This window comes from Sturnus vulgaris, chromosome 23, assembly GCF_052056855.1.
Source record: "Sturnus vulgaris isolate bStuVul1 chromosome 23, bStuVul1.hap1, whole genome shotgun sequence".
NCBI lineage: Eukaryota > Metazoa > Chordata > Aves > Passeriformes > Sturnidae > Sturnus > Sturnus vulgaris.
In genome coordinates, this window is record NC_142265.1 from 7,747,247 (window position 1) to 7,775,071 (window position 27,825).

Here is a 27,825-nt window from a genome sequence, read left to right on the forward strand (position 1 = left end):
TGAGGTCATTTTGCATAGTGCTGTTATCCATCACCATAAACATCTGCAGAGCACAGAATTATAGGGATAATTAATAAGGGAATAATAGGGATAAACAGAGGGATAATCCCCCTCTGACCAGGGGGAATTCTGAGGTGCATTCCCTAATTATGCCCCTTTTCCAGAGCTTACAAAAAAAGGGAAAGCTCTGCTTTGTGGCTTACAAATCTGGGTCTAATATTTGTGAGATGCCTGTATAGTTAAAATTCACTTTTATTATATTTGCATAGCAGAAGTGGAATTAATTTGACAGATTCCACTGCTGCTGCTTTTAAATGTGGCAGAAAACTTCAAATTTCCTGCTCACTTTTATGCCAGGTACCCAGTGAAGTCAATAACTGAAACTTGCACTTCAGTTATTGATTGATGGGATTTTTTTTTTCCCCTTTTCATTTTATATATTAACAAAAAAGAAATGCACAGGCACGGCCCATAAACCTCTGTTAATGGCCAAAAAAAAAAGGGAAATGTGTCAGGTAATGTACTTGGAGCACCTCATTCCATTTGGATATGCCTGGGACTCGTCTCCATCGGATTTTCATCATCAAATCCATGATTTTGTTTTTAAATCACTTGGAGGATTAAATTCAGGCTATAAACTTGGTGTCTTTGCTCTGTTCAAGTATTTTTAAGAGGAAATCTCACATTTCTGGAATTCTGAAACGGTGTCTCCAGATTCTCCTTTATTCTGCCCCCTCCCCGAGCTGGAGTTTGGGGTGATTTTTCCTCTGCTCAATTCCACGTGAGTTCTTCCCCTTCCCCACCCTCACATCGGGGACTAAAATATTGTTTAATAAATAGGAATAAAGATCTGCTGATGCCTCCAACACAAACCAGGGCTCCCCCTCAGCACACAATCACCCACGGGCTGCTTGTGTGAACTCTCCTCTCCTCACAAATCCTTCTCTTGCAATTTTTGGGGATGTCATTTGGGAATAAAGAGCTGCCCTAATGGATGGAATGTTTGTCTCCAAGATTATTGTTCAGCACGGAGGAATATTCCTGCTTTGCCAGTGTTTTTTTGTTGGTTTTTGTGGAGAACATGACTGGGATTTCATGGAAATTTCTCAGTTTATAAAAATGTGGGGCTCGCCACCCCCACAGGGAAGGAATTCCTCCCCAATATTCCATTGAAACATCCCCCTGGTCCTGGCACTATCTGCCCACGTAAATAAATAAAAAATAAAACAGATGAACATGTGAAACCCCGGTTTGTTCTCTTCTGGGGTTCCTCTTTTCAGGCCCAGCTCAGGGAGGTTGAATCTCGTAAATTCGGGTAAGAATTGCTGTGAGCTCAGTACCCTTCATGATAAGAGAAAATAGATTTGATATGTCGAAATCAGCGAATTATTTTCAGGATAAAGAGGCGCTTCTTCCTGAGGTTTTTATCCCACATACTCTTAGGGCTTTCTGCTGCAGAATGGGCATGACCTGCAAAAAATTAAAAATCCAATTACACTTGGCATTTTCCAGGCTGATTGTTGCACTGGGGTGCAGTATATATAAATATAAATATATAGAGAGCATGTATAAATATATATAACATATATAAAGGTATATACCATATAAATATAGATGGAATATAAAGATACATATATATATAAACTTATATGCTATATAAAATATATATAACATACATAAATATATATAACATGTAATATAATATAAGATAATGTGACAACAATTAATAATGATGCTATGACATTATTAATGTGACAACAATTAATATAACCTAATCTAATGTAATATAATATAATTATGTGATATATGTAATATATACATACTATATATTATACTATATGCTCTACTGTACTATATATTATACTACATCTAATATATGATAATAATATAAAGTGATGATAATTTATAATGATGCTATGATAATAATAATGTGATAACAGTCTAATATAATCTAATAATGGGATATATATAACAATGCATAAAATATATAAACTATATATATTACACTATATACTATACTATATATAATACTATATATATTATACTATATACGATACTATATATATGACACTATATATACTATACTATATATATTTTACTATATATCGTATACTATATATATTATACTATATATATTATACTATATATTATACTATATACATTGTACTATATATAACATATACTACTGCTAATATAATAATAATAATGATAATGATAATGATAATGATAATGATAATGATAATAATAATAACAATAATATTAATAATGCGATGATAATAATGAATAATACCGCGATGCTAACTAACAACAATCTGACGATTCCCACTCATCAGTTCACTCACGCCATCCATTTTCCCGTGTATTCCACAGACAAAGCCTCTCGGTTTCCCCCCCCCCAGCGGCGGGCCGGGCACTATTTGCGCTGGCGGAGGGATCGGCGCGGGCGGCGCGCAGGGATCGCGGCGCGCTGCGGTCGCTGTCAGTCAGCGCGGCGGCGCCGGGACGCGCCGGGCGCAGCGAGCGCAGCCGAGCGGGAGCGGCTCAGGGCTCGCTCTGCGCCCTCCGGCCCCGGCCCGGCCCGGCCCGGCCTGCCAGCCCCTCCATGGGCGCGATGCTGCTGCCGCTCGCCGTGCTGCCCTGCGCCTTCGTCCTGCTGCGAGCCGCAGGTACGGCCGAGCGCGGCGGGGCGGGGGCGCGCTCTGAACAATGGGGTCGGGCGGACCCCGCGCTGAGCGGGGCGAGCGGCCGCGGGGGTGGCAGCAGGAGGAGGAGGAGGAGGAGGATGAGGATGAGGAGGAAGAGGAGGAGAGGTCGGGCTGGGCTGCGCTGTGCCCGGGTGCGCGGGCAGCGCGGACAATGGGCGCGCAGGGGATGCGGTGCCGCGGCGGGCTCGGTGCGCACCGAGGATGCTCCGGCGGCCGCCGCCCTCCGCCGGCCCGGCAGGGAGCGATGCCATGGCCGTGGAGCGGTGCGAGAATGAGAGGAGGAGGAGGAGAGGGAGAGGGAGAGGGGAGGAAAAAGGAAAAAAAAAAAGAGAAAGAAAAGGAGGGGCGCGGGGCGCTGCCGTTGTGAGCGCGCGAGCGGCGGAGCGGTGGCCCCGCCGTGGCCGCTCGGTAGCCACCGGTGGCCACCCCGGTTCGGGAGCGGCAGGTGGGCTGGGAGCGGCGGGATGGAGCGGCCACACCTGCGCCGGCCCCGCCCCGATAGCATCCATCCGTCCTGCGGGATGCATCCCTGTGCGATCCATCCCTCCTGCCAGCCTCATCCCTGTGTTATCCATCCTTCCTCCGGGGTGCATCCCTGTGCCTTCCATCCCTCCTGCCAGCCTCATCCTTGTGTTATCCATCCCTCCACCGGGATGTATCCCTGTGCTATCCATCCATCCATCCATCCGTCCGTCTGTCCGTCCGTCCGTGCCGGCGCTCCCCGGGGAGCGCACCGGGATCCGCGCTGGGCGATGTTCGCTCCCTGTCCCATCCCGTGCTCCCCATCCCCTTGTCCCCGTCCCTCGGGACCATCCCTGCCCGCAGCACCTCCCGGGCTGGCCGTGCCATCGCCGCCTGGCAGTTGTCACCGCTGCCAGCCCCTCTCGGCTCCGCGTTTCGTGTCCCGGTGCTGTGTCCGTGTCCCCGCGGTGCCCGGAGCTGTCGCTGTGTCCTTGCCGTGTTCCGTCCCTGCCTTGGCTCCGTACCCACCACCCCTCCCTTAAGCAATTTTTATCTCCTTAAGCAATTAGCGCTGCTGGGGCTGTCTGTGCTCTCGTGGTGACAGTGGCTGTCGCGGTGGACCAGTGCCACCAGTGTCCCCAAGGCTGCCGCCAAACCCGAGCCACCTGTTTAACATCAGCACAGCGCCCGCCCTGAGCCGCAGCCGCCTCTCTTTTATTAAAAATCCAATATAGCAGCGATTATTAAAGGGTCCGTGCGGTGCAGGGGGGGTTGTGCCGCCGTGCCCAGCATCTCCTCCCGGGCCACACCCTCGCATCGCTGCCCTGAGCCGGGCTGAGCTGCCAGACTGCTGCTCCCTGCGATGGCACAGCCATCGCCTCCCTGACACATCCACACTGCCTTTCTCAGCTCTGCGAGGGCACCGTCAACCGCCTTGGTTTCGGGGTTTTTTTGTTTTTTGTGGTTTTTTTTTTTGTTTTTTTTTTTTCCAGGGGAAATAAATGGGAGCGAGCAAAAGAAAAATTATCTGCATATCATCTGTTGCCCCACTCAAATACATGTTTATCCAATAATAATAATTATGAATATGGAGACTGCCTAGGGAGCTGCACAGCTGGAACTGTTAAATCAGCATAAAATGGAGAACACAAAAACCAAATAAAATATTAAAAAGCTAGAACAAAGCAGCAGCAGTGTTTATGGTGAAAGCAGCAGCAAGCACATCCAGCTCTGCTTTCCACCCTAAAGGATGCTCTGGTCTTGTACCTTCATTTTTTTTTTCCCAGCTGAGCTCACCAGTCTGTGATGGGGGAGAAGGAATTTTGCTTTGAAAGCTGTGGAGATGTCAGTGCAAGAGGGTGTTTTATTTATTTTTATTTATTTTATGATTGTGCTGCTAAAAAAAGCTGAAGCTTTAATATAAGAGGAGACAAGAGAGAGAGATATTTATCAGTGAGGAATCCCTGAGGAAACTGTTGTGTGAGCACAGCTGTGGGGTAGGTTCACAACCAACCCGTGCCTTTTATGTCTCTTAGAATAATTCCACATTTTGTGTGTATTCCCGTGGCCTGTGATAGTGATGATTTATTTAGTCTGCTGTAAAATTAAAGCATTCTCTGATAATTTAGAAGCTGATTTATAGACAGAGCAGATGGCTCCTCTCCTTTCATGTACATCCTGAGAACTGTGGTTTCCTAAAGAATAGAGAGGATTTTGTATCAACTTTATCCCCTTGACACGTGAACTTGAAAATTCCAGGCTTGACTTTTGGGTTGGTTTTTTTTCGGTTTTGGGTCTTTAGTGGCGTGTGGGTTTTGTCAGAGGTTTTGTTTTTTTTTTTTTAAGGACATTGAACATGAGAGTAACTTAATGAAAACCCGTTTTTTAAGTGTTAAACATCGTGGCTGCTCTCCAGGCTGAAAGTGCCTTCACTTTTCTTGGCTCCTCTCCAGAAATGTATTTTAAGGAGAGACTGCTCTGCCTTGGGTGCAAGCGCTGCTTCCTCGTGGATCGAGAATGCCACGGGGATTTTTTTTTTTTTTAATTTTTTTTTTTTTGGGGGGGGGGCTTTTCCTGTTTGTTTAGGGGTGGGAGGGCGATGCCATGGATTTCCTCCATGGGCTGCCAGGGAAGCAGAACCAATTGCTGGGGGAGGAGGAGGAGGAGGAGGAGGAGGAGGGGATCCTGCATCTGCTGCCATCAGTCTGCGAGGAGCAGAGGGACAGCTCCGGGAGGAGACAAAGCACAGTTTATTTCCTCATTTCAAAGGCCATCCTGCGGCTTTTCTCATTATTTTACACACCTGTGACCAAAAAAAAAAAGAAATAAAAAAAGGCACGGTCCTGGTTTTATTTTTTTTTCAATTTTTTTTTTTTTTTTTTTTTTGGTGGGTTTCTGGGGTGCTTTTGGCAGCATCGGTTTTGCAGTTTATTCCACGTAAAATGGGTATTATGAACTTCACAAACGCCTGTGTAAGCAGCCTGGGGGAAGCTGTTCCCTTTGCAGTTTTGTCGTGGATTTTGTGCGGGGAATTCTGAGAAAGGTTCGAGGATCTGCTGCTGCCATGGCAGTGGTTTTTTAGGTGCACTGAAAAGAAAATTATTATTTCTTTTGTTTGTTTCCCAATTCTGCCCCTTCCCAGGGATGGGAAGTGTGAATTGCTAAGTGACTGCCGTGTAAATATCGAGTTTAGAAAACGACGAGGAAACAGAATGTTTATAAACAGGGAGAATGGGAATAACTCGGCTGAGGGTGTGTCTGGCAGGGAACTACTGCTCCCGGCAGCTCCTCTCTCCTGCACGGTGCCTTTGCGCATGGGTTTTTTTTGGTTTTTTTTTTTTTTCTTGTTAGGAATTACTGTGTCGCTTTTCATCTCAACACTCCCCTCCAAAAAACAAAAAAACCAAAAAAACCTAAAAAAAAAAAAAAAAAAGCCCAAAAAAATCCACAAAAAAACCCAACAACAAAAAAAATAATTAAAAAAAAAAACCAAAAAAAGAAAAAAAAACCCTCAAAAACAATAAAAAAGCCACCAGGCAAATAGATTTGGAGCCATCCAAATCACAGGAGGAGTCTGAAGGTCAGCTCTGGGCTGGCTGTGGCTCCTTTTGTTTAGGAAAAGCCATTAGCATGGAGCAAAGGGCTGGCAGTGCACAGGGATGGAAATGAGCAGGGCTTGGCAGCAGGGCCATTGTGGTTCCTGGTGGGGAAATGCAGCTGCTCCATAGGAAAAATGTCTTTTGGAGTGACCCTGCAGCCACATGGCAGCGCCTGCTCCTGCCTTTGGGATGGGCTCAGGCAGCTTGGGCTGGGCTTTGGGCTTTGGGCTCTGCAGTGTGCAGAGAATGGAGGAAAATGGGTGAAAATCTGGGATAAAATTCAGATTGGAATAAATGTATGGCTTAAAATCCAGCACTTCCCTGTATTGATACTTGTTCTATATAGATCAATATCTATATATATATATATCAATATCTCTCTTTATATATCAATATCTCTCTATATATCAATATCTTTATATATCACTATCTCTATATATCAATATCTCTATATATCAATATCTATCTTTATATATCAATATCTCTATATCAATATCTCTCTATATATCAATATCTCTATATATCAATATCTTTATATATCAATATCTCTCTATATATAGCAATATCTTTATATATCAATATCTATATATCAATATCTATATATATATCTCAATATCTATAAATATATTTTATATCTAGATATATATTCTATATATCAATATACTGCTGGGAAGGCAGGTAATCCCTCTCCAGGCAGTGATTCCTGCAGATTCCAGACGTGCCAAGGAAAAATGACAGCTACAGGATGGAGTCACCATCCCTGGAAGTGGCCAGTGTGGAACCTGAGGCCAGGCTGGGCACACTTGTCAGGGAGACCTGAGGATCTTCAAGGTCTTTTCCAGCCTTAATGATTCTCTGGTTCCACGAGAAGCAATTTCGGGAGGAATTTCTCCATGGGAAGGGTTAAACATCAGCAGGGAGGTTTGGATTCCCCATCCCTGAGGTGCCCAGGGTTGGTCTCAGCTTGGGCTCGATGTCCTTGGAGGGCTTTTCCAAGCTCGGTGTGTCTGTGATTCCATGGAAAAAACACGCTGGGCTGATGGCTTTTAAAATACCCGACCCGAAAACTTCCTCCTTTCCCGGACCCTGTTGCAGCTTTGGCTCCTGAGGTTGCTTTTGACTCGAGAATTTTTATACCGGAGGTGCTTCAGCTAAACTGTGACTTGGACAAATGTGGGACGTGACAGCCCTGAGAGCTGCAGATCTGCAGGCAGCTGCCGGAAAAGCTGATTTTTGGGGAGCAGCACACAATGGGAGGTTTATCCTGCAAAGCAAGTGCAAATTGCTTTAAGATTCCTCAGCAGCAGCAGCAGCTGTGGGGCAGAGTCACAGAGAGCTGTGCTTAGGAGCAGGGGGAGTTATCTGAGTTCTTTAAAATTAATAATAATAATTAGGATGGAGATCTGGTGCTTGCAGCAGAAGTCACGGAGCCGTGTTGGGTTTGTACAAGAAAAAAAAATAAAAAAAAATTAAAATGTTTGTGCCTGAAGGTGAATGTCTCACCTTCCCTCTGCAGAAATAGAGCTGGGCTTGGGAAATGGGGGAGATTTCCAGCTCTGGAATTTTGCTCCCTGCGGGTTCTGTGCTCGTGCCCTGCCCAGGTGTGGCAGAGCCGGGGTGTCCCCAGGTGAATTCAGGATGAAAAGCAGGTCAGGGAGGGGACAGAGGCCATTCCAGAGCCATCCCAGGGCAAGGAAATTCACCTCGGGCTGTGGCAGGAATGGGATGGGGTGGGGTTGGTCCATCCTCAATTCCCATCCCAGATCTTGTGACAGGACACGTGCAGAGTGTGGGGAAATGGGAGCTGCCTGGTTCAGGGCAACCTGGGCAGAATAACACGGGAAAAATATTTGGGAAATCCTTTGAAATGGTCGATTTCTTAAAATGGGCAGCACATTTGATTTGTTTTGAGTTAAAACAAACGTGCATCACTTCACCAGGGCATTATTGGCCAGGACAAAACCCATTTAAAGCAACTCTTGACTGCTTTAATTGTTCCAGAACTGTCAATCTCATCATGTCTTGAACAAAAATACTGATTTTTTTTTTTAATATAGCTGAGTTTTTAAGACTGCTACAGCCATTGGGTAGATCAGGGTAGGTACTTCCCACAATTTGTTATTAAAATCAGGTTAATTTTCTGAAAATCCACCTGCTCCTCACTGCTGAGGCCACATTTGGAGTGCAGGGTCCAATTCTGTGGCAAAAAAAAAATAAAAAAAAATCTGGATTTACTGCAGAGAGTCTGGCAGAGGAACTGGAGGAGCATCTTTGGTGTGAGAGGAAGCTGAGACTGGGAGGAGAAAACTCGAGGGGATGTGGATGTGGAAATTCCTGCTGGGAAGGAGTGAAGACAACCAGGAACTGCCTGGTGGCAGAAGGAACTGGAATACAGCAAATCCTCTCTGGGTGTATGAAGTGACACCAAAATCCCTTTTTTTTTGTGGTTTTTGGATGAATCCTGGAGCAGGCTGAGTGGAGGGATTGTGGATTCTCCATCCATGCACCTTCAGAACACACCTGGTGACCTCCTGGGCTGGAAAATCTCAAGTTTTCCCTTCCAACCCCAATTATTTTGTGATATTTCCTACCTCCACTCCTATAAAAATAGTTATAACAGAAGCTTATTTGAATATTTAATTGACTTTGTTTATGTTCATGGTATTTATCACCCTTGAATCTTGAAGATAAACAAGAATGTTAATAGTTTGTTGCTGGTTTATGGTTAATTATCATTTGCCACATTGATTAATTTGAAATATGACTCCAAAGCCATGAATGGGAGGGTGTAAATCTGTGTACAGAGATGGGGAATTTGTGTGAAATAAAGGCTGAGAGGAAGAAATGAGGCAGGCAAAACATTTGGGGCAAAGTTTGGTCTGAATCAATGCCTGAAATTCAAGGTCCTTTCCAGAGGAGAGCCCTGGCTGAGCTGTGGAGTTGAGCAGGTGATAAATGGTGAAATAAAGTGAGAAAGATTTTAGGCAATGGAAACAGAAAATCGTTGCCTCCAAATCTGAATGGGCTTTTCCAGATGTTCAATATCTCTTGTCCCAAAAGCAACTGTATAAAAAAATACTTTAAATGTTAACTGCAGCTGCAATATTGTCCTGCAGAATTTTGTTAATTGTCCCTGAAATCAAACTGTGTGATTGTAAATGCCATTGCTTTATGAAAAAAAAAAACCCTAAACATTTATTTAAAGAGTGCAGTTCTTTGCAGCAAGTTCCAAATTCAGTTCTTTTTACAGTGAAGATTGATGTGCATTAAGAATTCAAAAACTTCAATTCCATTTTTTTTTTTCAGGGCTTTTGTATGTGGGATATTCAGGGCTGGGTTTCACTGTGCTATAAAGGAGGAGCAGTGCTGGGGTTTGCTGGTTTTTTTTTGTTTTTTTTTTTTTTTTTTGTTGTTTATTTTGGGGGTTTTTTTGGTTTTTTTTGTTTTTTTTTTTTTTCTGTTGGTTTGGTTTAATTTTGGTGTTTTTTGGGTTTTTTGTTTGTTTGGGTTTTTTTTTTATTTTGGTTTGGTTTTTTTTTGTATTTCTTTTTTTTGGTTTTTTTGGGTTTTTTTTGATGGTGGTGTTTTGGGGTTTTTTTTGGTGGTGTTTTGTTCTCTTTTTTTTTTTTTTTTTGATGGTGTTTGCACAATATTGGCAAATTGGGCTTGAACTCGTGGCATTATTGCACAGCCCAGTAATTGAGGGCAGCTCAGGCTTGGGGGATGCTCCGTGGTGATTCCTCTGCCTGTCCCTGCATGTTAATCACCCTCTCAAAGCAGCTCTGATTTGCATTGTGCAGGCACCGGGATTGTTGTGCTCAAAAGGGTGTTTATTCCATTTATTCCATTTATTCCATTTATTCCATTTATTCCATTTATTGCAGCAGAATCCAGGCAGTTGTTTGGGCGAGGCCAGCCCTGCTCTGCCATCCCAAATATTCCCAGTGGAACCCCCCCCCCCCTGCCTTCCAGGGGCAGTCGGGATGGAAAATAAAATATTGGCCAAATGTTCTGTGGGTTTGGCTTTTGGGATCACAGCAGGACAAGCTCGAGGCTTTGATCCCTGGGGGAAATTTGGGGAATCTCAGAAATTGGGGAAAATCTCAGATTGGGTGAGTTTGGGAATAACATTCCTGTGTGGTTTTATTTGGTAACTTCAGCTGCTGCTCTGGGGCAGGGTGGGGAGTTACTGAGCTGTGTCTGTGTGAAAAAAAAGAAAAAAAACACAGAAAAAGGGGAGATTCTGGATCCTTTTCTCCAGAAAAGGGGAGATTCTGGATTCATTTCTTTGTACAAATCTCAAAAAACCCCTTTAGATATTGAAACATGGACTTCAGTGAGAATGGAGATGTTCCAGTGGGTGGCAGGTTGGTATTCTGAAGGAGAAAATGGGCAGATAAAAAAATTAAAATAAAAAAATAGATAGAGATTTACATATCACGTTCTAGTACAAGACAGTGGGAACTGTGTTTTATTACAATGGGTAATTGGGCTGCAAATTGTGATTTACCACCAGCTCCTGTTGTGAGGACAGGTGAAAAGTGGTGCTGCTTGTGCTGAGGAAAAGCTTTGGCTGGAAGGGAAAAAAAAACTTCATTTCAGACAACCAATATCACTGTGCTCCCCCAATCCAGAGATGTTCTCCTGTGTTTGTGTTTAATCAATTTTATTGAGCTGTTTGCTGGAGTCCTTGGTGTCTCTTTGCTTCTGCTTTTTCCTCCTTTTATCAACTCCTTGGGCACATTTTCTTACACTTGATTTTTTTTTTTTTTTTTTTTGTTCTGTAAAAACTGGCAGAACACAAGAAAGAAAACCAAACCAAAACTGAAAAGTGGCAGAGAGTTCCCTCTTGGTGTGAATTTCAGGAGTGGGAGCTCAGAAAGCCTGGGCTGGTTTAGCCTGGAGGGGTCTCTGTGGAATTTGGAGTCACAGGAGTGCAGCTCCTGGCGTGTTCCTTGTTCTTCTCTGGGTTCCAAATCGTCCTTGCAGGGTATTTTTTGTCGGGATTTTTGTGCAATTCGGTGATGCTCTTAAGGCATCAGTACAGGGCAGAGCGTTTTTGCTGCTGAATGTTCATTTTGCTGTGTTTTAGGGGGAGTTGTTGGGTTGATGTGTGGATGTTTTGGGCTGGATTTTCATGGTGTGGCAGAGCTTTTCCTGTGGCACAGATGGAAAGCCCCAAGCCAGCCATGCCAGGCAATTCCCATTTATTGCCCTCCCCATTCCACAGAAAACCCATTGCACTTGCACTATTGAGAAGTGAAGTGTGGCAGGAAATACGAAATCAAACCAATGTTGGCATTTCCCTTTAGTCAAAGCCTTCATATTAATTTTATATCATTAATATTAATTGTGTGCAAGCTGTGGCACTGTGCTGATAAAACCCTTGGAGCCCACCTGGGTGTGCTTTGAAAACCTCAAAATAACCATTTAAAAACTTATTTTAAAGATTTGTTCACGTGCAGCCCAGCACCCAGTGAGCAAAATTTCCCCTCATTTTTGCCCAATGATGACATTTGAAGGCTTCATTTTGCATTTTTCACTCTGTTAACACTTGTGCGTGGCATTTTAGTAAAACACAACCAAGAGCTGCTTGGCCAAGGAACTTCTTTAATTTTTGTGAGGCTACAGGAGTGCAAAGAGCAGGGCTGGGGGTTGCTGCAGTTGTGTTTGCAGCAGATAATCCCCCCAAAGTGCAGCGTGCTGCAGGGCTGGGAGCAGACCCAGGGATTGCTGCACACTCCCTAAATCCTCCTGCATTTTAATCCCCCCGTGATCTCTGGGAAGGCTCTCCCTGCCGGCTGGGAATGAAGGGAGGGAAGCTGGAATACACAAAGGGGGATAAAAATGTGTCAGTTTATTTCTTGTAGACAGCCTGGAACAATTTTTTTTTTAAATTTTTTAAATTTTTTTTGGCTGTAAAAAGAGCTAGAGCATCAGAGATTTAATTTCACATTGATTCACTTCTGGCTTTGCCATTGTATTTTATTTGGGGGATGGGCTTTGGCTGTTTTCCTCTCTCATTTTCCTCCATTTCTCTGTAAAATGAATCTTTAATGAAATACAAGCAAACTTGGAGTAGTTTGTGCTGCATGGACAAAAATAACGTGGTGCTGCAGTGATTGTTTGTGGTTTTAATTTCCCACTTCAGGCTAGCATGACTGTTAGCTCCAGAGCAAGAAATACTGTGAAATATTTCTGTTTAATAGAATAAAAGTTGTTTTTGTCTAGAAATGGGTATTTCTCTTGGTAGGATGCTTTTATTCCTGGCCAAAACAAAACAAAAAAAAGGAAAAAGGTGTTTTTTTTGTGGCCATGCTGGTGTGCATTTTGGTTTTGCACAGTGTCAGGCACAAGGAGGTAAATCCTGCTTTTATCCAGTCCCAGGGAATATCCAGGCAGGAATTTTTCTCACCTCACAAGTACTGAGGGATCCCTATGAAAATTCCAAATTCCTGCTTGAGTAAAGATCAGTGTAAACCTACACAAGGGCCACTTATTTAAAAATAAATGACTTTTGCTGATCTTTCTTACACCCGGTGGAAAAAAAAAAAAAAAAAAAGGATTTTAATTGAAAGAGAAAATTTTTATTTATTTTTTTCTCACCCAGGCCCTGCCTTGCTGCTCACACTGCAATTAATGTGACCTGCTGCTCATTAATGGCTTGCTGTGGGTGGGGAGGGAAAAAAAAAAACCTCACAACAAATTCCCCTGAAGAGTGTTCTTTTCCTTGCTGGGTGCTCTCAGCTCTGCTGAAGGGGAGCTCTGGGAAGGTTTTCACCAATCTGTCAACATTTTGTGCTGCTTCACACTCAGCTTCTGTTGCCAGAACAAAAATCTCCCTCTCTTGCAACCAGCAAACCTCAACATCATCATCAGAGCATTGAGCAAACCCAGTCCTGAGATTATTTTTTTTTATTTTTTTTTTTTTTTCACTCAGCCTCTCTTGCAGGAGAAAACTGCACTTCAAAGCCTTTGAATTGGGCTCTTTTTTAAAGCACACATTTTGTGGAGCAGCTTTTTCCATGGTTTTACTGAGGAGCCATTGAATATTCAGGGTGAAAAGGAGCAGTCCCTGGAGTGTGTTTGCCTTGGGGGTTTTTTTTTTTGTGTTCTGGGCAAACACACTTCAGGTATTTCTGCTTTTATCAATGGCAGTGGTTGGTGTTTGCTGATGAAACAATAGCAGAAATAAATGGTTTATACACAAGCTTGTGGGTTTGCATTATTTTAATGTGAAAATAATGCCTTGTGGCAGATGGGAGAACTGTCCTTTAGGACAATCTCTGTTAGTGCTATCTAATACCAATAAATTAAAGCTTTTTTTTTTGCTTTTTAATACCTGTGTTCTTCAGTTCCTGAAAACCTGTTTCATCTCCTTTTTTACCTGTTAATCCCCAAAGAAAACACTGAATGTGCCAATTACCTGCAGGTGAAAGTGCCAAGTTTTGAAACCCCCATTATTTTGCTTAAAAGAAGCCATTTTTATATGAGTGAGGAATTCTTGCTTTGTGAGGCTGGATCTAGATTTAAATGTAACCACAGAGCCACTGTGCACCATTTTTGTTGTGTTGAGCCCTGATTTTTTTTCAGGCTCTGTTTGTAGGTGCAGTCACTCTGGCAGCTCTGGGGGTGAGCAGTTCCCTATTCCAAAGCTTCTGTGAATTCCCAGGAGTTGTTTTTCATCAACCTCAATCTCTCCATCCAAAGCAGCCTGCAGATAAAAATAGCAAATCCCACACTCCTGCTTTGGGGTGTTCAGGCCCTGCATTATTGATGGATTCCTGCAGTGTCCTCTGCGTCCACAGGATTTATTGGGAGTGATTTATTATTTAATGGCACATGCAGAATTACCTCCAAGCAGCACAGAAACAAAAGATAAAGGTATTTTCTTATCAGCTGAAGGCTTCTCTTATCTCCTTTTCCTTGAAGATTGCAGCGAGAGTGGTGGGACCAGAGGAATTTAGTTTTGGAGTGGTGAGTGAAAGCAATGCTGCTGATTCCCGTGGAATTTAGCACTTTAAATGGATTAGAACTAAAAATATCCCTGCCTGGCATTGCGTCAGATGCAGAAGCCTTGCAGAGTATCTGCATTTCCATGTTTGATGGCAATTTCCAAAGATTCCCACGTTGGAGCTTAAGTGGGAGCCTTGTGAAGGGGAGCCAGGATTCTTCACTGGAGCAGCAGTGCTGGGGAATTATTGGGAGTTATTGTAAATTAAAAATTCCTGGGGGTTGCTGAAGTAGGAGCCCACAGAGGCAGCGTTTGGGGAGGAAAAGGTGATTTTTTTGTTGCAGACAGGGTGTGCAATTCTGTCCTTGCACTTCAAAGGAATTACTTTGTGACTTCGGGGTGGGATCTTGCAGCATCTGCTCCACATCTTGTTGGTCAATTCTATTGCCAATTAATTCACTCGCAGCTCATATTTTGGGGTTTTTTTTGTTAATAATGGGGTGTGAACACTGCATTAAGGCTTGAGATGCACTCTTTATAATCCCAAAAAGCAGAAATGGCATTTTAACAATGGAAAGGGAAATAATCACATTTTGTGCTTATCTAAAAGCCTGGGATTTCAGTTCCACAAAGGAGGGGACTTGGACTGAGCCTGGGCCGTGTGCTCCTGTTTTGTTTGGACAAATTTCCCTTTCCTAGAGCAGTGAAACGATCCTGGTGCTCTGGTAGAGGGGCTGAACCAGAGAAATACAGAATCCCGCAGTGCTAATTGGGAATGTGGTGGTACCACTGTGTTAAACATCCTCATGCATTATTAGTTCCATAATGCTGGAAAATCCCTATAAATCAGTGCAGGCATTTTTTTTTTCCCCTCGGTACTGAACGTTTCTGTTGATTTTTGGCCCGTATTTCCGAGCTCTTGGCTGCACTCTCAGGAGCTCTGCAGGTGAGTTTGTGCTGCTGCTGGAGGTGTGCTCTGCTCCTGCAGGTTTGGGGAAGGTGAGGGGAGCTGAAGTGCACCTTGATGGATCAGCTGCCTGCACTGCAGGGAAGGCTCTTGGAGAGTTGTAAATTCAGGACAGGTAAGATTTGGAAGCTGTGGTCCAGGTTAACATTTTGGACTCCACTAGATGGCACTGATTTATTGTGCTGTTGATAAAAAACCATCAGATGCAGTGGGAGACTTTGATTTTTTGAGCAGGAGCCATAAAGGAGGTGATGAGGATGCTCAATATTTATCTGTTTGGCTGCTGGGTGCATTGATAGTTTCCTTCGTGAGCTCCTGCTTCTGCAGTGGAATTTTGGATGGGGTAGGCCAGTCATGAGCATATCTTTTAAATATTCACTGGGAAGACATTTCTAAATAAATCCCTGGTTTTTCTTATCCTTTCTGTGTGAACATCCTCTGTTGTTGAAGGAAGAAGCTGGGCCAGTGTTGGTGCAGGCAGCTGGGTTTGCCATAATTGTGTCTCAGACCATCACAGAATGCAGGATAAATAAAAATTCTGACATTTCTGATAAGAAAAGAGTGTTCCAGGTGGGTTACAATCCCGCAGTACCAGTTGTGGTTGACACCAGAGGGATTTCAGTGTGGTGGTGCTGCAGGGCTCTGCCTGTGAGCAAACAATTCATTATTCCAGCTCCGGGGGCAGAAATGGCCACGAGAGTTCTTTTGGTAAAATTTGGTGTCCAAATTCTCCCCAGGACCTTCTGTGAGTGTGGAAGAGCAGAGACTTATCCCAGGCATCTGTAATTCCATCTCTGCTGGCTTTTCCCTGCGTCCCCTGTGCCACCAAATAAATGCTCACAGGGCTCGTGGGGAGCAGGGGAGGTTCTGCTCAGCCTTCAGGATGCTCCATGAGGATAAACCCTGCACTAAAGGCTGGGTTCCACCTCCTTTTCCTCCCCTCATCTCCTTCCCCTGGCAGCTGAGGGGGAGTGAGCAGTGCTGCAGTTTGGCCTCGCTTGACTCCAGCGCTCGTGGGTGTTTTAATCTGGTTTTTAACTCCTCACGAGAGAAGTTGTTCCTGTACAGAGAGTGTGCAGCTCTGCCTCCCCCCCCCCCCCCAGAAGTAAAGCCTGGCTCTTTCCTTGCAAGGAGTTTGGAATTCAGTGGTTTTCCCAGGTGATCAGCCTGCCTTTTCCACTGGGAAGATGTTTTTCTTGCCTGGCTGTGGTTGGAGGGGTGAAACCTTTCATAAATAAAGCAGTGACTCCAGAACTGAGCATTTTGGAGCTGCTGCTGGCTCCTGCAGCTGTGCTTTTTGGGGCTGTGTGTGGGGTTTCTGCAGCTCTGTGCATTCCCTGGGGAATTTGTGTTTCCCCTCTCCAAAAGCTGCCTGGAGATGTTGGCAGGGGTTCAGCAGCCCAGGAACCTGAAATTTGATTTGGTTTGGTTTGGTTTGGGAGATCTGCCTTCAGCCATTTGTGTGCTCAGTACAGCTCAGCTGGGCTGGTATTCTCTGTCTGCTCCAGGGTTCCTTTTTGGTTTTCCCTGCTGTTGTTGGTGTGGCCTGCAGTTCATCATTAGTGATGTGTCTGTCTCAGGCACAGCTCGCTGCAGTCTGTGGGATCCTTCCTGTGACATTGGCAGTGTTGGGTTTTTCTAAATATTTTTTTTTTTTTTTTTTTTTTGACATCATGAATTTTTACATAAATTTATGGCTGTAACCCCTGCTGAGGCTGTATTAGGTGATGCGTCCTGGCTTTGAATTAATTCCTAATGCCATTGTTTCCTAACTCTGTGATTTATATCTGTTCCATTTAATTCTAGGATTTATATATTATTCATTCCTAATTCCATTATTTCCTGACTTTTCTCTGCTGCCTTTTTTTTTTTTCTTTTTCTGAACGTTTGTCTCTTGTTTGCTGCCTACTGAAGTTTTGATATTCCTGGATAAATGGATTATTAATGCATTGATCACGGGCAGTGCTTGGGAACAGCCTGGCTGTCCCCAGGGCTGCCTGCTGTCCCTTGGATCTCACAGATCTGATTGTAAAATCCCCAAAAAATGGGAGATTCAGTGGAGCATGGCTGGGGCTGTTGGATTTGTGCTGCTGGTGGGGGGACTCCAGGCACTGTTTGCTGCTCTGTTTTCCAGCACAGAAGGTGGAATAGTAATTTATTATCTGACGTTCTTGTAAAACAGATGGAAAGCACTCTGCTTGTGAATTTGCAAGGGAAAGGATTGTGGGAGCAGGCTTTGCATATGTCCTTCCCCCCTTGGATTTTTGCATGCTTAGGAAAACAACAATGAAGTCATTCCTTGCTGTTGGAAGGGAGCTTGTGTGGTGTTCCCACTCCTGCTGTTGAGATGGATAAAAACTCCCCAAAGCATCCACTCTGAACGTGGCAAACGCATGGAAGAAATGGGAATAAAATAAGAGCTGAGAAGTACAATGAGCTTTGCGAGTTCGCCTTGGTTTCATCCCACATTTGCATTTTTTTAGCGTAGAAAGAACCTCTCTGTTGGGTATAACGATCTGGTGCAGAAAGTGGAGATGTTAAAGCTAAAATCATCTAATTAAAAACGAGCAGGTGAATAAATGGCTGGGGATCAGTGAGCAGTGAACGTGTGACATGCAGCAGTGACATGTTTGTGTTGTAGTTTGCCTTTGTTTGTGGTTTGGTTTTTTTTTTTTTTCAAGAGGGCAATTAATTAACTTGTTTCTTTGTTTTGGTGGGGTTTTTTTTTTTGCCTTTAGCGAGTTTCACACCAGGGAGTTCTCACTCTGTAAAAAAGATAAGAAAGGGGCTGTGGGTTAGGGAGGGTGGAGTGCAGATAAGAGCACTTGGGAATTAGGATTTTGCCAATGGGCAATTCAGTGGCCTCTGGGTGTGTGCCCCGTGCTCTCCTGACACTGCAGAGGTTCCTAAAGCACACGGATTGTTCAGGAACAGCAGCGAGGGTTTGTGGCTGGAGCTGGAGATTGTTGTGCAGAATAAAAAGCCTGGAGAAGGCAGTGGAAGGAATCGGGACAGATGGGTGCTTAACCTAAATCCCCTGAATTCCCTGGGGACACCTGGCCCGGGCTGGCTGAGAGATTTATTCCATGTCCAGGGTTACAGGAGATTCCCTCTGCAGGGGAAAAACCTGCTCACAACATCAGGAGGAGATGGCACCAAGGATCCCCTGGGCCTGGGGAATCCCAGCAGAAACCTGCTGGACTGGGAGATTTCCATTTACAGCTTTGCTTGCAGCTCAGGGAATGTTTGGGTCTCCCTTCTAACTAAAAAAACAAACATGGCATGGACAGTGGCTGTGATAAGTAGGGACATCCATGCATTAACACTGCATTCCCTTTTTTACATCAACCACTTGTATCCATCAGTCTCATTTTTAGCGTATTTTCACCATCTGAGTGTTAATTCTGATCTCTGTAGCTCTACCTTTGTGTTTCCCATCACAGCAGGACCTATCACCTCTGAATTTCATCCCTGGATTTGCTCCTGCGTTGCCTGGAAGAGGAAGAAAAATAAAAATAAAAAAAGGAGATGCCAGTTCAGTGATTCCCCATGAAAAAAAGCAGCTCCTGCCTGATCCTCGTCAGGTTCCTGCTGCAGGATCAGAAAATCCCGTTTTAAATCCCGGTGCCACTGCCAATCCATCAGAGCCGGGCGTGTTCCTTGTTCTGGTGCCCATTAGGAGCAGCTGCATCGTGGACTTTGATGTCTCGGGAGGACAATGGGATCACTGTTGCAGCTCCAAACTGCTTTTCCTCGCTGTTTTCTTTGTTTCTGGGCTCTGGGAGTGGGGAAGACGTGAGGGGCAACACGAGATGTAAAAATCTCGGGCAGGAAATTGCTCACAAATGCCATCACTGGAACGTCAGGATTTTAGGAGGGATGCACTTGGAAGGCAGCAGAATTTTAATGCTGGCAGAGAAATGAGGATGAAGGGGAAAATTGTCCTCATTGAAGAGGGGAAAATCCAGCTTAATTCAGAGCAAAGTGTAATTAAGGGGGAGAAAAGTTCTGGCGTAGATGGAGAGAGCTGAGAGATTGCAGAAGTTCTTGTGCACAAATGAGATTTATCTATTTCTGTCTGTTTTTTTCTGGAGAACATGCCCACGTTTTCCTGGGGTATTTTATGAAGTGGACACCCAGAAATTCCCCTCCTGATTTGTGCAGCGAAGGAGGTGTCTGTGTGGAGGAAATTTGAATTTTTGCAAAGTGTGAGGTGCTTTAAAACCAGCAAGAAAAGCAGAGGTGGTGGATCCTCGTGTTTGTGAGGAAGAGGGAATTGAGAGGGATGGGGATGGGAATGGGGTGACAGAGGCACCATCCCAGTGGTTTGGGTTAAGGCTTGGTGTAAAATAACACTAAAAGATGTTTCTTTCTCTCCTCCCCCTAAAATCTCCCATTTCTTTCCACACACACCCCAAAACTGGCTCATTGAAACTCAGAGGTACATTCTTATTTCTATTTCCCCCATAATTCTGTGTCAGGATCCCAGTGAGTCACCTTCTCCGAGGGTTTCTTGTTGCTGTTCACTAAATGACAGAAGTGACTGAATTCCTGCTTCCAGGCATGTAGGAGATCCCACATTTCTGGTGCCATCTGTTACCAAACTTTGCGGGTTTTGTTTTTCCCAGTTTGCAGCAATTTGAGGGAGAGTAGGGGAAATAGTGCAGGTGATTAAAAGGAGAACTCAAGTGGTGCAAAACATTGGTGTAACGACCAGGAAAAGAAGAGTTTCTGCTGTGGGGCTTCAGTAAAAAAAAAAAAAATTATTTCACTCAGATATTCTGACACAATTTGCAGGTCACTCACTGTGTTCACCTTGCCATGAACCAATTTGGAATTTATTTCTTTATTTTCAATTGTGTCTCGCTGTAATTGCAGCTCATTATGTGTGTTGTGATGAAGCCAGGGGTGAGGATGTCCCCAGAGGCGCTGGCTGATAACAAAAATCACCTTGCATGTGAGCTCTGAGTCCCAGAGTGCATTTTTTAATGAGCTCACCCCGTGGAAAGATCCATTGTTCCCTGCACAGACAATTGCTGGCTTGTGCTGTTTGGAGTTCTTGGATTCTGTGGGAATTGTCCTTTGGGTTTGGCTTTTTCTTCAGATACAAAAAAAGGAAAAAAAAAAAAAAGAAATCCAAATACATATTTAATAATTTGTGTTTTAGTGATACAAAGCTTCCGCTTCATTATGTGATGCTTGAAGCAGAATTTTGAACAAGGATGAGCAAACAACACTTTGTGTTTTTCCCACAGGGGAAGAAAATGTTTCTTAAAACTGAAATCCCCGTCATTCATGAGTCAGGGCTGATTTTAGGAAGGAGTTGATTGGATGTGAATTACGTAGATGCTACTCCAGAGTTGAAATTATCTTGGGTTACTGTGGGTATTTTTATCTGTGCAGCTGCAGGATTGAAGGCAGAACTGTGCCTACAGCTCTGCTTTCTGTAAAGAAGAATTTATAACAGAACATTTTCATCTTTTCCTTCAAATATTCAATTAGCAAGCTTTGATTTTTATCCTTTTCTGTCACGCAGACAGATTCCAGCTGCAGTTTGGATTCCCTGACCACGCTGACTTAGGCACCAAATCCTTTTTCCCCTCGCTGTGTGAATTCACCTGGCACATCTGTCCCCAGATGTGAGGTTTGGTTCAAGGTCGTGGTTTTGGCTGTTTCTGCATTGAACCTTGGGATATTTTAGGTATATCAAAGTGGAATTGTGTTTAAACTTAAACCAGGAGCAGGTGGAGATCAGCTGGTCCCATGTGGGGGCTCCTGGCATCCCTCAAAGTCTGTTTTTGTACACCATAAACCGTTTTATCCTGATACATTTAAAATTTATTAATATTTTTTATTTACAAATTAAAAAATATATTTTTTTCTTGGACGTCCAATACATTTATTAAGACCTGTGAATAATATTGTTCACATAGTTTTAAAACCTTTGTGGAAGAGCAGCCTGAAGTTATTTCTGTGACGTGGTCGGGTAGGCGGGGCCACGTGACGTCAGGGAGAGTCACTATGCTGGGGGCGGGGCCACGTGACATCAGCGTTGTGACATGTCCGGGTAGGCGGGGCCACGTGATGTCACCGAGATGCCATGGGATGATTTTAGGGTTTGGGGTGGTGCCAGGGGATGATTTTAGGGTTTGGGGTGGTGCCGGGGTGTGGGAAGCTAGGTTGCATGTGTCAGTGAATGTACTGGTTTGAAAACAAAACCAGTGAGAGACTCCAAGTCAGAAATAGAACTGAATAGGGAAAAAATAAAAAAAAAAAAAAAAAGAAAAGAAAAGAGAAAAGAGCACTGCCAGAGTCAGAACACAGCCTGACACCCCCCTGGTTAGGGTGGTGGCAGTCCAGGTGAAGTGGTCCTGTTGAAGGAGTGATCCTGTAGAAAGTTCTGGCTCTTGTTCTCTGGGATCCAGTGGGAAAAGGCTGCTCTGCTGTTCCAAACCTCAGTTTTTATCTGGGTAGGAAATGCTTGGCTCCTCCCCCTGGGTGGAGCATCTCCCAATGGGATGATGGAATTTGATCAGCCCTGCCCTGGGACTCCGTGGCCATTTACAGGAGGTATCCCCACAGAGATAAGGATCACTGCCCCAGCTGGTTTAACAGTTGTTGAAGATAATTATAAAATACACACTTTGGGGCAGATCTTTACATTGTAACCGAGGACAGTGAATGTCCAGATCCAGGGAATAACACAGAAGACAATCCCTGCCCCATGTCGGGTATTATTAGCTGTGCTGAGCATCCAATCCACCAAATCCAGCAGCTAATCCCTTTGTTTAAAGGGAATTTTGATGCTGCACAGTGTCAGGAAGGTTTGGTAGCGCTTCTGTGCCCGTTGTGTGGTGCCCTGAGTATTTTGGTTTAATTTGGGTCGCCTTCAGGATAATTTTATTTGCTGGAATGTCACTGGGACTGGCCTGGGTAAAGGAGTGAGATGAGTGTGTAACAGTGACAGCTGTGGGGAGAGCAGACCCGGCTGGAACTCAACAAACTGAGCATTACTGAGGTGCAGGAGGTGATTTGAGAAGCGCTAGTCAGAGGGAAATGATGAACAACGAGTAACTGTTCTTTAAAAAAAAAAAAAATAATAATAAAAAAAAAATCTTGCAAGCCTCTCTGGGTGGTCTCAGTGTGGAAAACACCGAGTGTGGGAGCTGGGAGTGATTCTTTCCTGCAGGAGAAGTGGCTGTGCCTCAGTGATGTGCTCACCAGGGCAATCCTTCCTTCAGCAGTGACCACATCAGAAAATCCAAATATCTTCGTGCAGGCTCAGCCCAAAATTGAGTTTTCTGAGCACCCAGGGGTTTGTCCTGCATTTAAATTACCTTTTCCTGCAGACAATCCTTGGTTTAAGGCTTTTCCAAACCAGGCACACGGGGCTGTTCCCATTGGATGTGAGCAGCTTCAATCCCTGTGAATCCTTGATTGGGGGAGGATTTTGATTTATTATTTTTTCCCCCCCAATAACGTGATGTTGCTAGAATTTTCCATGAGTGGGAAAGCTTGTCCTTATAGATCTTTTTTTCTTTTTTTGGAGTTGTGTGGTTGAGGGGTTTGGGAGCACACTCTGAAATAACTGACAGGATCTGGAATATCTGGATGGAATGGGGAGGCTGGGGGGTCCTTGGGAATCCCTGGGGTTTTCCCTGCAGCATTTTGGGGTCACATTTGGCTTCCAGGATTGCTGTAATTGGACAGGCAGCTGATTTTTACCATTTTTCCCTGATGCAGAGCCATTTGTGAGCCCTCAGACAAGCTGGTGTCCCTGGGACCAGATTTCCCTGCTCTGTGTTGGGACAGCACAATCCTGGAAAAAAAAACATTTTTGTTCCCAAGGTGTGGGGAGGCCCCAGAGCTTCCCTGCGTGTCCAAAGTCTGCCAGACGTGCAAATTGTGGTTTAAAAATGATAATTGTGCCCACAAAACAAGCACTGAGCTGTGAAGGAAGGCAGGGTTCTGTGCAGGGAACAGAATGTGCCTGTTCCCAGGGCAAGAATTCCACTGTTTGTGTTTCTGATTGATTTTTAATTGCTATAAATAGTGCCCTGTGTGCGTGTGCAAGGCTCACAGGGGTTGTGCTGTGTTTAAAACAGCTTTTTTACCATGCCACTTGAATTGCCAGCTGGTTTCTTTCCTCTTACCTAATTCAGCATCGTGCCAAAGGTGTTTTCTTTCTTTCTTCTGTAATGAGATTTTCCTGTTAATTCAGCGTGTCACAGGCAGAGAGTGAAGGAGTGCTGACCTGTCACTCCCTGCCACTCTCAGCCTTTGACATTTTTATTTTTATTTTTTTTTTTTTATTTTTAATTTTTATTTTTATTTTTACTTTTATTTTTATTTTTATTTTTTTAATTTTCTATTTCTGGAGGAACTGGAATTCCCAAGTCACTCTCACCAAGTTCCTCCTGCCCATCATCCTCCCAGAACCAAAATGTTGGGGATTCTTTGCACATCTGCTTGGCAGGGAGCCCTTTGGGTGCTCGTGGTTGTAATTAGTGGCTGTGGCTCTAATGAAGGTGGCAGTGTCCCACAAAGACAATTTGCCATTTCCTTGTTGTTCCTCTCCAGTGGAAGCTCCCAGAGCTCAGGGCAGGATTTGGCTGCACTTTGTGCCTTGTGATGCCCCAGAATCAACAAGAGACCCATTCATGGCTAGAATATTCATTCCCTACAGAGAAAATATAGAAAATAAATAAATTGTATCACTTCTTGTCCCCAAACATATTTCAGTTTGAATTTTCCTTCTTCCTGGATTATAAATCATACTGCATCTCCTTTTTTTTTTTTTTTTGATTGCTCCCAAGAGCTGCATAACACTTTAAAATAATAGAATGTATATTCAGTGCTTTGGTGTTGCAAAAAATTGTATTTTGTGAGTCAGTGGCTGCGTTGGATCCTTGGCTGTGACATTTCTCTGTAGAAATCTGCATTCTGAGATGAACTCTTGAATGGGACTCACTGGAAAACAAACCCAGCTATATATTATTTGCTTTTGAAGGGAAAGAATGCTAAAAAATGGCCTAAAAGCAACCCAAAGCTGCTTTGGGTTTGAACAGCTCCACGCTCAGATAGAAAATGTTTGTGGTGGGACACGTGAGCTGGGTTGGGGAAGGTGCCCTGATTTTTAATCAATGAGCAGGGACTCAAATTCCACCAGCAGTGCCCCTGTAGGATCACTCCTGCACAGCATTTCCCCTTCCCTCTTCATTTTTATTGCAGCTCCTTTTTTTTTTTTTTTTTTTCCCCTGGTGTTTCATTCTTTATCATCTGTTCCCTTTTCAAAATAATTAAGGAATGAAACATATGATTTATGGCAATTATCTTGCACATTAGAGGGGGGAAATACAGAGTTTGTCTGCTTGCTTTGGTGTTGCAGTTTGCAGAGTTGATAAGCAGCCCCAATTTCCTGACACATTCATTTTTCAAGTTGTTTCGAGAGAATCTGATATGACACAGTGAACAAAAGACTAATCTAATTTATCTTTTTTTTTTTTTTTTCTCATCTCTCTCTCTCATCCCTGTAATATTTCTGCTTGGCTGGCTGCATATGTGAATGGGTTTTGTGGTGGCATTTCAGTTTCGGGGTGGATATTGAGGCAGGGAACAACGTGTCTTCCCCTTCCTCGAGAAGACAGATTTAAATAACACCAAAGTCTCTCTGACTGTGGAGCAAAACTCTCCTTTTTATCCAGGGAAAGACTCGTGGTCATTTTCAATAAAAAAAATCTGAACTTGCTTTTTATTTTGTATTTTTATGAATACATATTTTTACACAGAACAGGTATTTTTTTGTTACTGGTTGATCTGCAGGAGGTGATTACAGAAGGGCAGGCAGGGTCTGGATTTGAGGTGTGTTCTGTGCTCCCCATAGCAGGAAAAATGGGCTGGATCCATTGAGGGAACAGGGCAGAAATGATGTGTTTTGGGGCTGGCAGGGCTCCCCGGTGTGTGATTGATGAGTGCATTGATCAGGAGCTGATCAGGGCAGCACACACAGCTCACAGCCTTTGTGCTCTGTCTGTGTCAGCCTGGGCTGCTCACAGAACTCATTGCCTCTATTGGAGTTCCTCACCTTCAGGTGCTCCTGCAGAGCTCTCTGGACACCTGACAGCCTTCAGGGGGCCACTGCTGGCCAGGAATGGCTGTTCAGGCACACTGGGATGGTCACAGCAGCTCCTGCCCATGGATGACACAAATGTCTGAGAGCCCAAAGGATGAGCTGGGCTTAGCTGTGCCACAGCTCCCTGAGAATCTGGTTTTAATCATAATAATAATAATGGTTTATTATGTGTGGTTGTTATAGCATATGATGCATAGTAATAAATATATAACATAGAAAATACAATATATAACATAGAAAATATAATATATAACATAGAAAATATAATATATAATATATAACATATAAAATATACTATATACTATATAGTATATAACATATAACATATATAACATAATATATAACATAATATACAATATATACTATATAATATTTAATATATAATATATAACAGATAACATAATATATAATATATACTACAATATCTATATTATATGGTTATTATAATAGATAATATAATCGAAAATATATAATAGATTATAAAACATATATATGACTGTTATAATAGATAATATAATAGGTAATAGATACTATAGTACATATATTACACATGGTTATTATAATAACCATAATAATGGTTTTAGACCATGTCCCTTTATCAGCCCAGCTGCCTGGAGGAGCAGTGAGGTTGGTTTTTAGTTCCTTCCCAAGGGGTGAGGTTTACCTGTGCCATAAATATATATAATATTATATATTATATATTTTATATGGTTTTTATAATAACCATAATAATGGTTTTAGACCATTTCCCTGTTCTCACCTCCCATCCCTGTATCAGCCCAGCTGCCTGGAGGAGCAGTGAGGTTGGTTTTCAGCTCCTTCCCAAGGGGGGAGGGATGATCTCCCTGTGTGTGGAGGGAAGCAGTGCAGACACCAAATGCTGTTTGTGTGCTGCTGCTCTGCACCCAGCCTTAGCAAGGCAGGCTGAGGGGTTTGTTCCTAATCCTGTTTTACCTCATGGCAGAATCTATTCTTGCATCTGTTGGCTTTCAATAGTGCTGGCCCCCAGGCCTTTAAAAAAAAAAAAAAAAATAAAGGAGGATTTAGAAATGCCTGGTGAGTGTGATGCAGGGAAATCTGCTTTTCCTTGCTGAGGTTTTGTTGCTGTGTGCTCATCTCCACGATGATGGGGATGTGCTGGGAGCTGAGGCACAGGATTGCTCCTGGCACTGGGGAGTGGCTCCTGCTCCTCTTGCCCATCACTGCCATGATTTGGGTGACAGGAACCTCCAGTGCCCTGCTGGAATTGTCACCAACCTCAGGGGAATATTTAAAATAACAAGGCTGAGGCATCACAGGAGGAGCACAAGGGTGGGCAGGGTTTTGCTCAGGGTGAGGCAGAATTCAGAGCAGCTTTGTGGTTTCAATAATTGAGGCTGGAGGAGGCTCCTGTGCCGTGGTGCTCCCCCCAAAGCCAATCTTCACGCTGCTCTCTGATATTGGGTATTAGATGAGGTTATTTCCTGACTCCTCTTGCCTCGCAGAATTTGCCACTTATGAAATGATTCCATTTAGCAGATTAGTTTCTGTAACTGCATATTGCTTTTCATTAAAATTTCATGGGGCTTTTATTTAACATGCACTGGAGCCTTGTTTATGTGGGACCTGTTGAAAGCAAAGTGGATTAGGCCATTTAAGCCATGTATAATCCATTCCCTATGGACTTGTGTCTCCTCCTGCTGCTCGATGCTGCTCCCTGTTCCTGTCCATCCATCCATCCATCCATCCATCCATCCTGCAACGAGCAGGACTTCTGCATTTGCTGCACAGGAAATTAAAAAAAAAAAAAAAAAAAAAAAAATAGCAGTGCTTTTAATTGCATGATAACAAACTTGTTCCAGGCTTCTCCTCAGCCGAGTTCCAAATTTTGCTCCGTACTGACAGCCCAGTTTTGGCTCTGGGCTGGTGCCAGTTCTTGTTTGCAGGAGCTGCCTGCTATTTACATGGAGATTTCTGCTTTGTTTTTATGGACTGGGGGCAGGTGTTCATTACTGTGGAGGCTCCAGTTTGTTCCCTGCTTTGTCCCCTGTGCTCAGCTCAGTCACTGAGGCAGTGCTTGCGTTTGTTCCTTGCCCTTTCCAAGGGTTTTTATTGTGTTTATTCCCACATATCACACAGGCCCAGGGCTTCTGGCACTGGATTTGGGGGAGGGATTGATCCATGATGGGTTGCACACATTTGCAGCGTGGGAAGGAGCTCAGAGTCCATGGAATCCATGGAATAAAAGCTGGGAAGGAGCTCAGAGTCCATGGAATAGAAGCTGGGAAGGAGCTCAGAGTCCATGGAATAAAAGCTGGGAAGGAGCTCAGAGTCCATGGAATAGAAGCTGGGAAGGAGCTCAGAGTCCATGGAATAGAATCTGGGAAGGAGCTCAGAGTCCATGGAATAGAAGCTGGGAAGGAGCTCAGAGTCCATGGAATAGAAGCTGGGAAGGAGCTCAGAGTCCATGGAATAGAAGTGGGAAGGAGCTCAGAGTCCATGGAATCCCTGGAATCCAAGCTTCATTC

General features: G+C 43.8%; 1 protein-coding gene and 1 long non-coding RNA gene across 12 annotated transcripts in view; one reads left to right on the forward strand and one right to left on the reverse strand.

Moving 5' to 3' along the window:
- Positions 1-1,233: 1,233 nt before the first annotated feature.
- LOC148221373 (uncharacterized) lies at positions 1,234-2,437 on the reverse strand. Of its 2 annotated transcripts, none has more exons than XR_015808192.1 (2): positions 2,343-2,437; positions 1,234-1,470 (listed from the first exon to the last, which is right to left on the reverse strand). It is a non-coding gene; the product is annotated as an uncharacterized LOC148221373 (long non-coding RNA). The 2 variants fall into 2 exon arrangements; XR_015808191.1 differs by having other exon boundaries at positions 2,307-2,422.
- Positions 2,438-2,487: 50 nt separating this feature from the next.
- The window catches only part of NCAM1 (neural cell adhesion molecule 1), an 85,398-nt gene continuing 60,060 nt past the window's right edge, over positions 2,488-27,825 (forward strand). For all 10 annotated transcript variants that reach the window (XM_088177834.1, XM_088177838.1, XM_088177835.1 and 7 more), the window contains exon 1: positions 2,488-2,666. In XM_088177834.1, the coding sequence (XP_088033960.1) occupies positions 2,603-2,666 (64 nt within the window). In that variant the 5' untranslated portion in view covers positions 2,488-2,602. The remainder of the gene's footprint in view (positions 2,667-27,825) is intronic.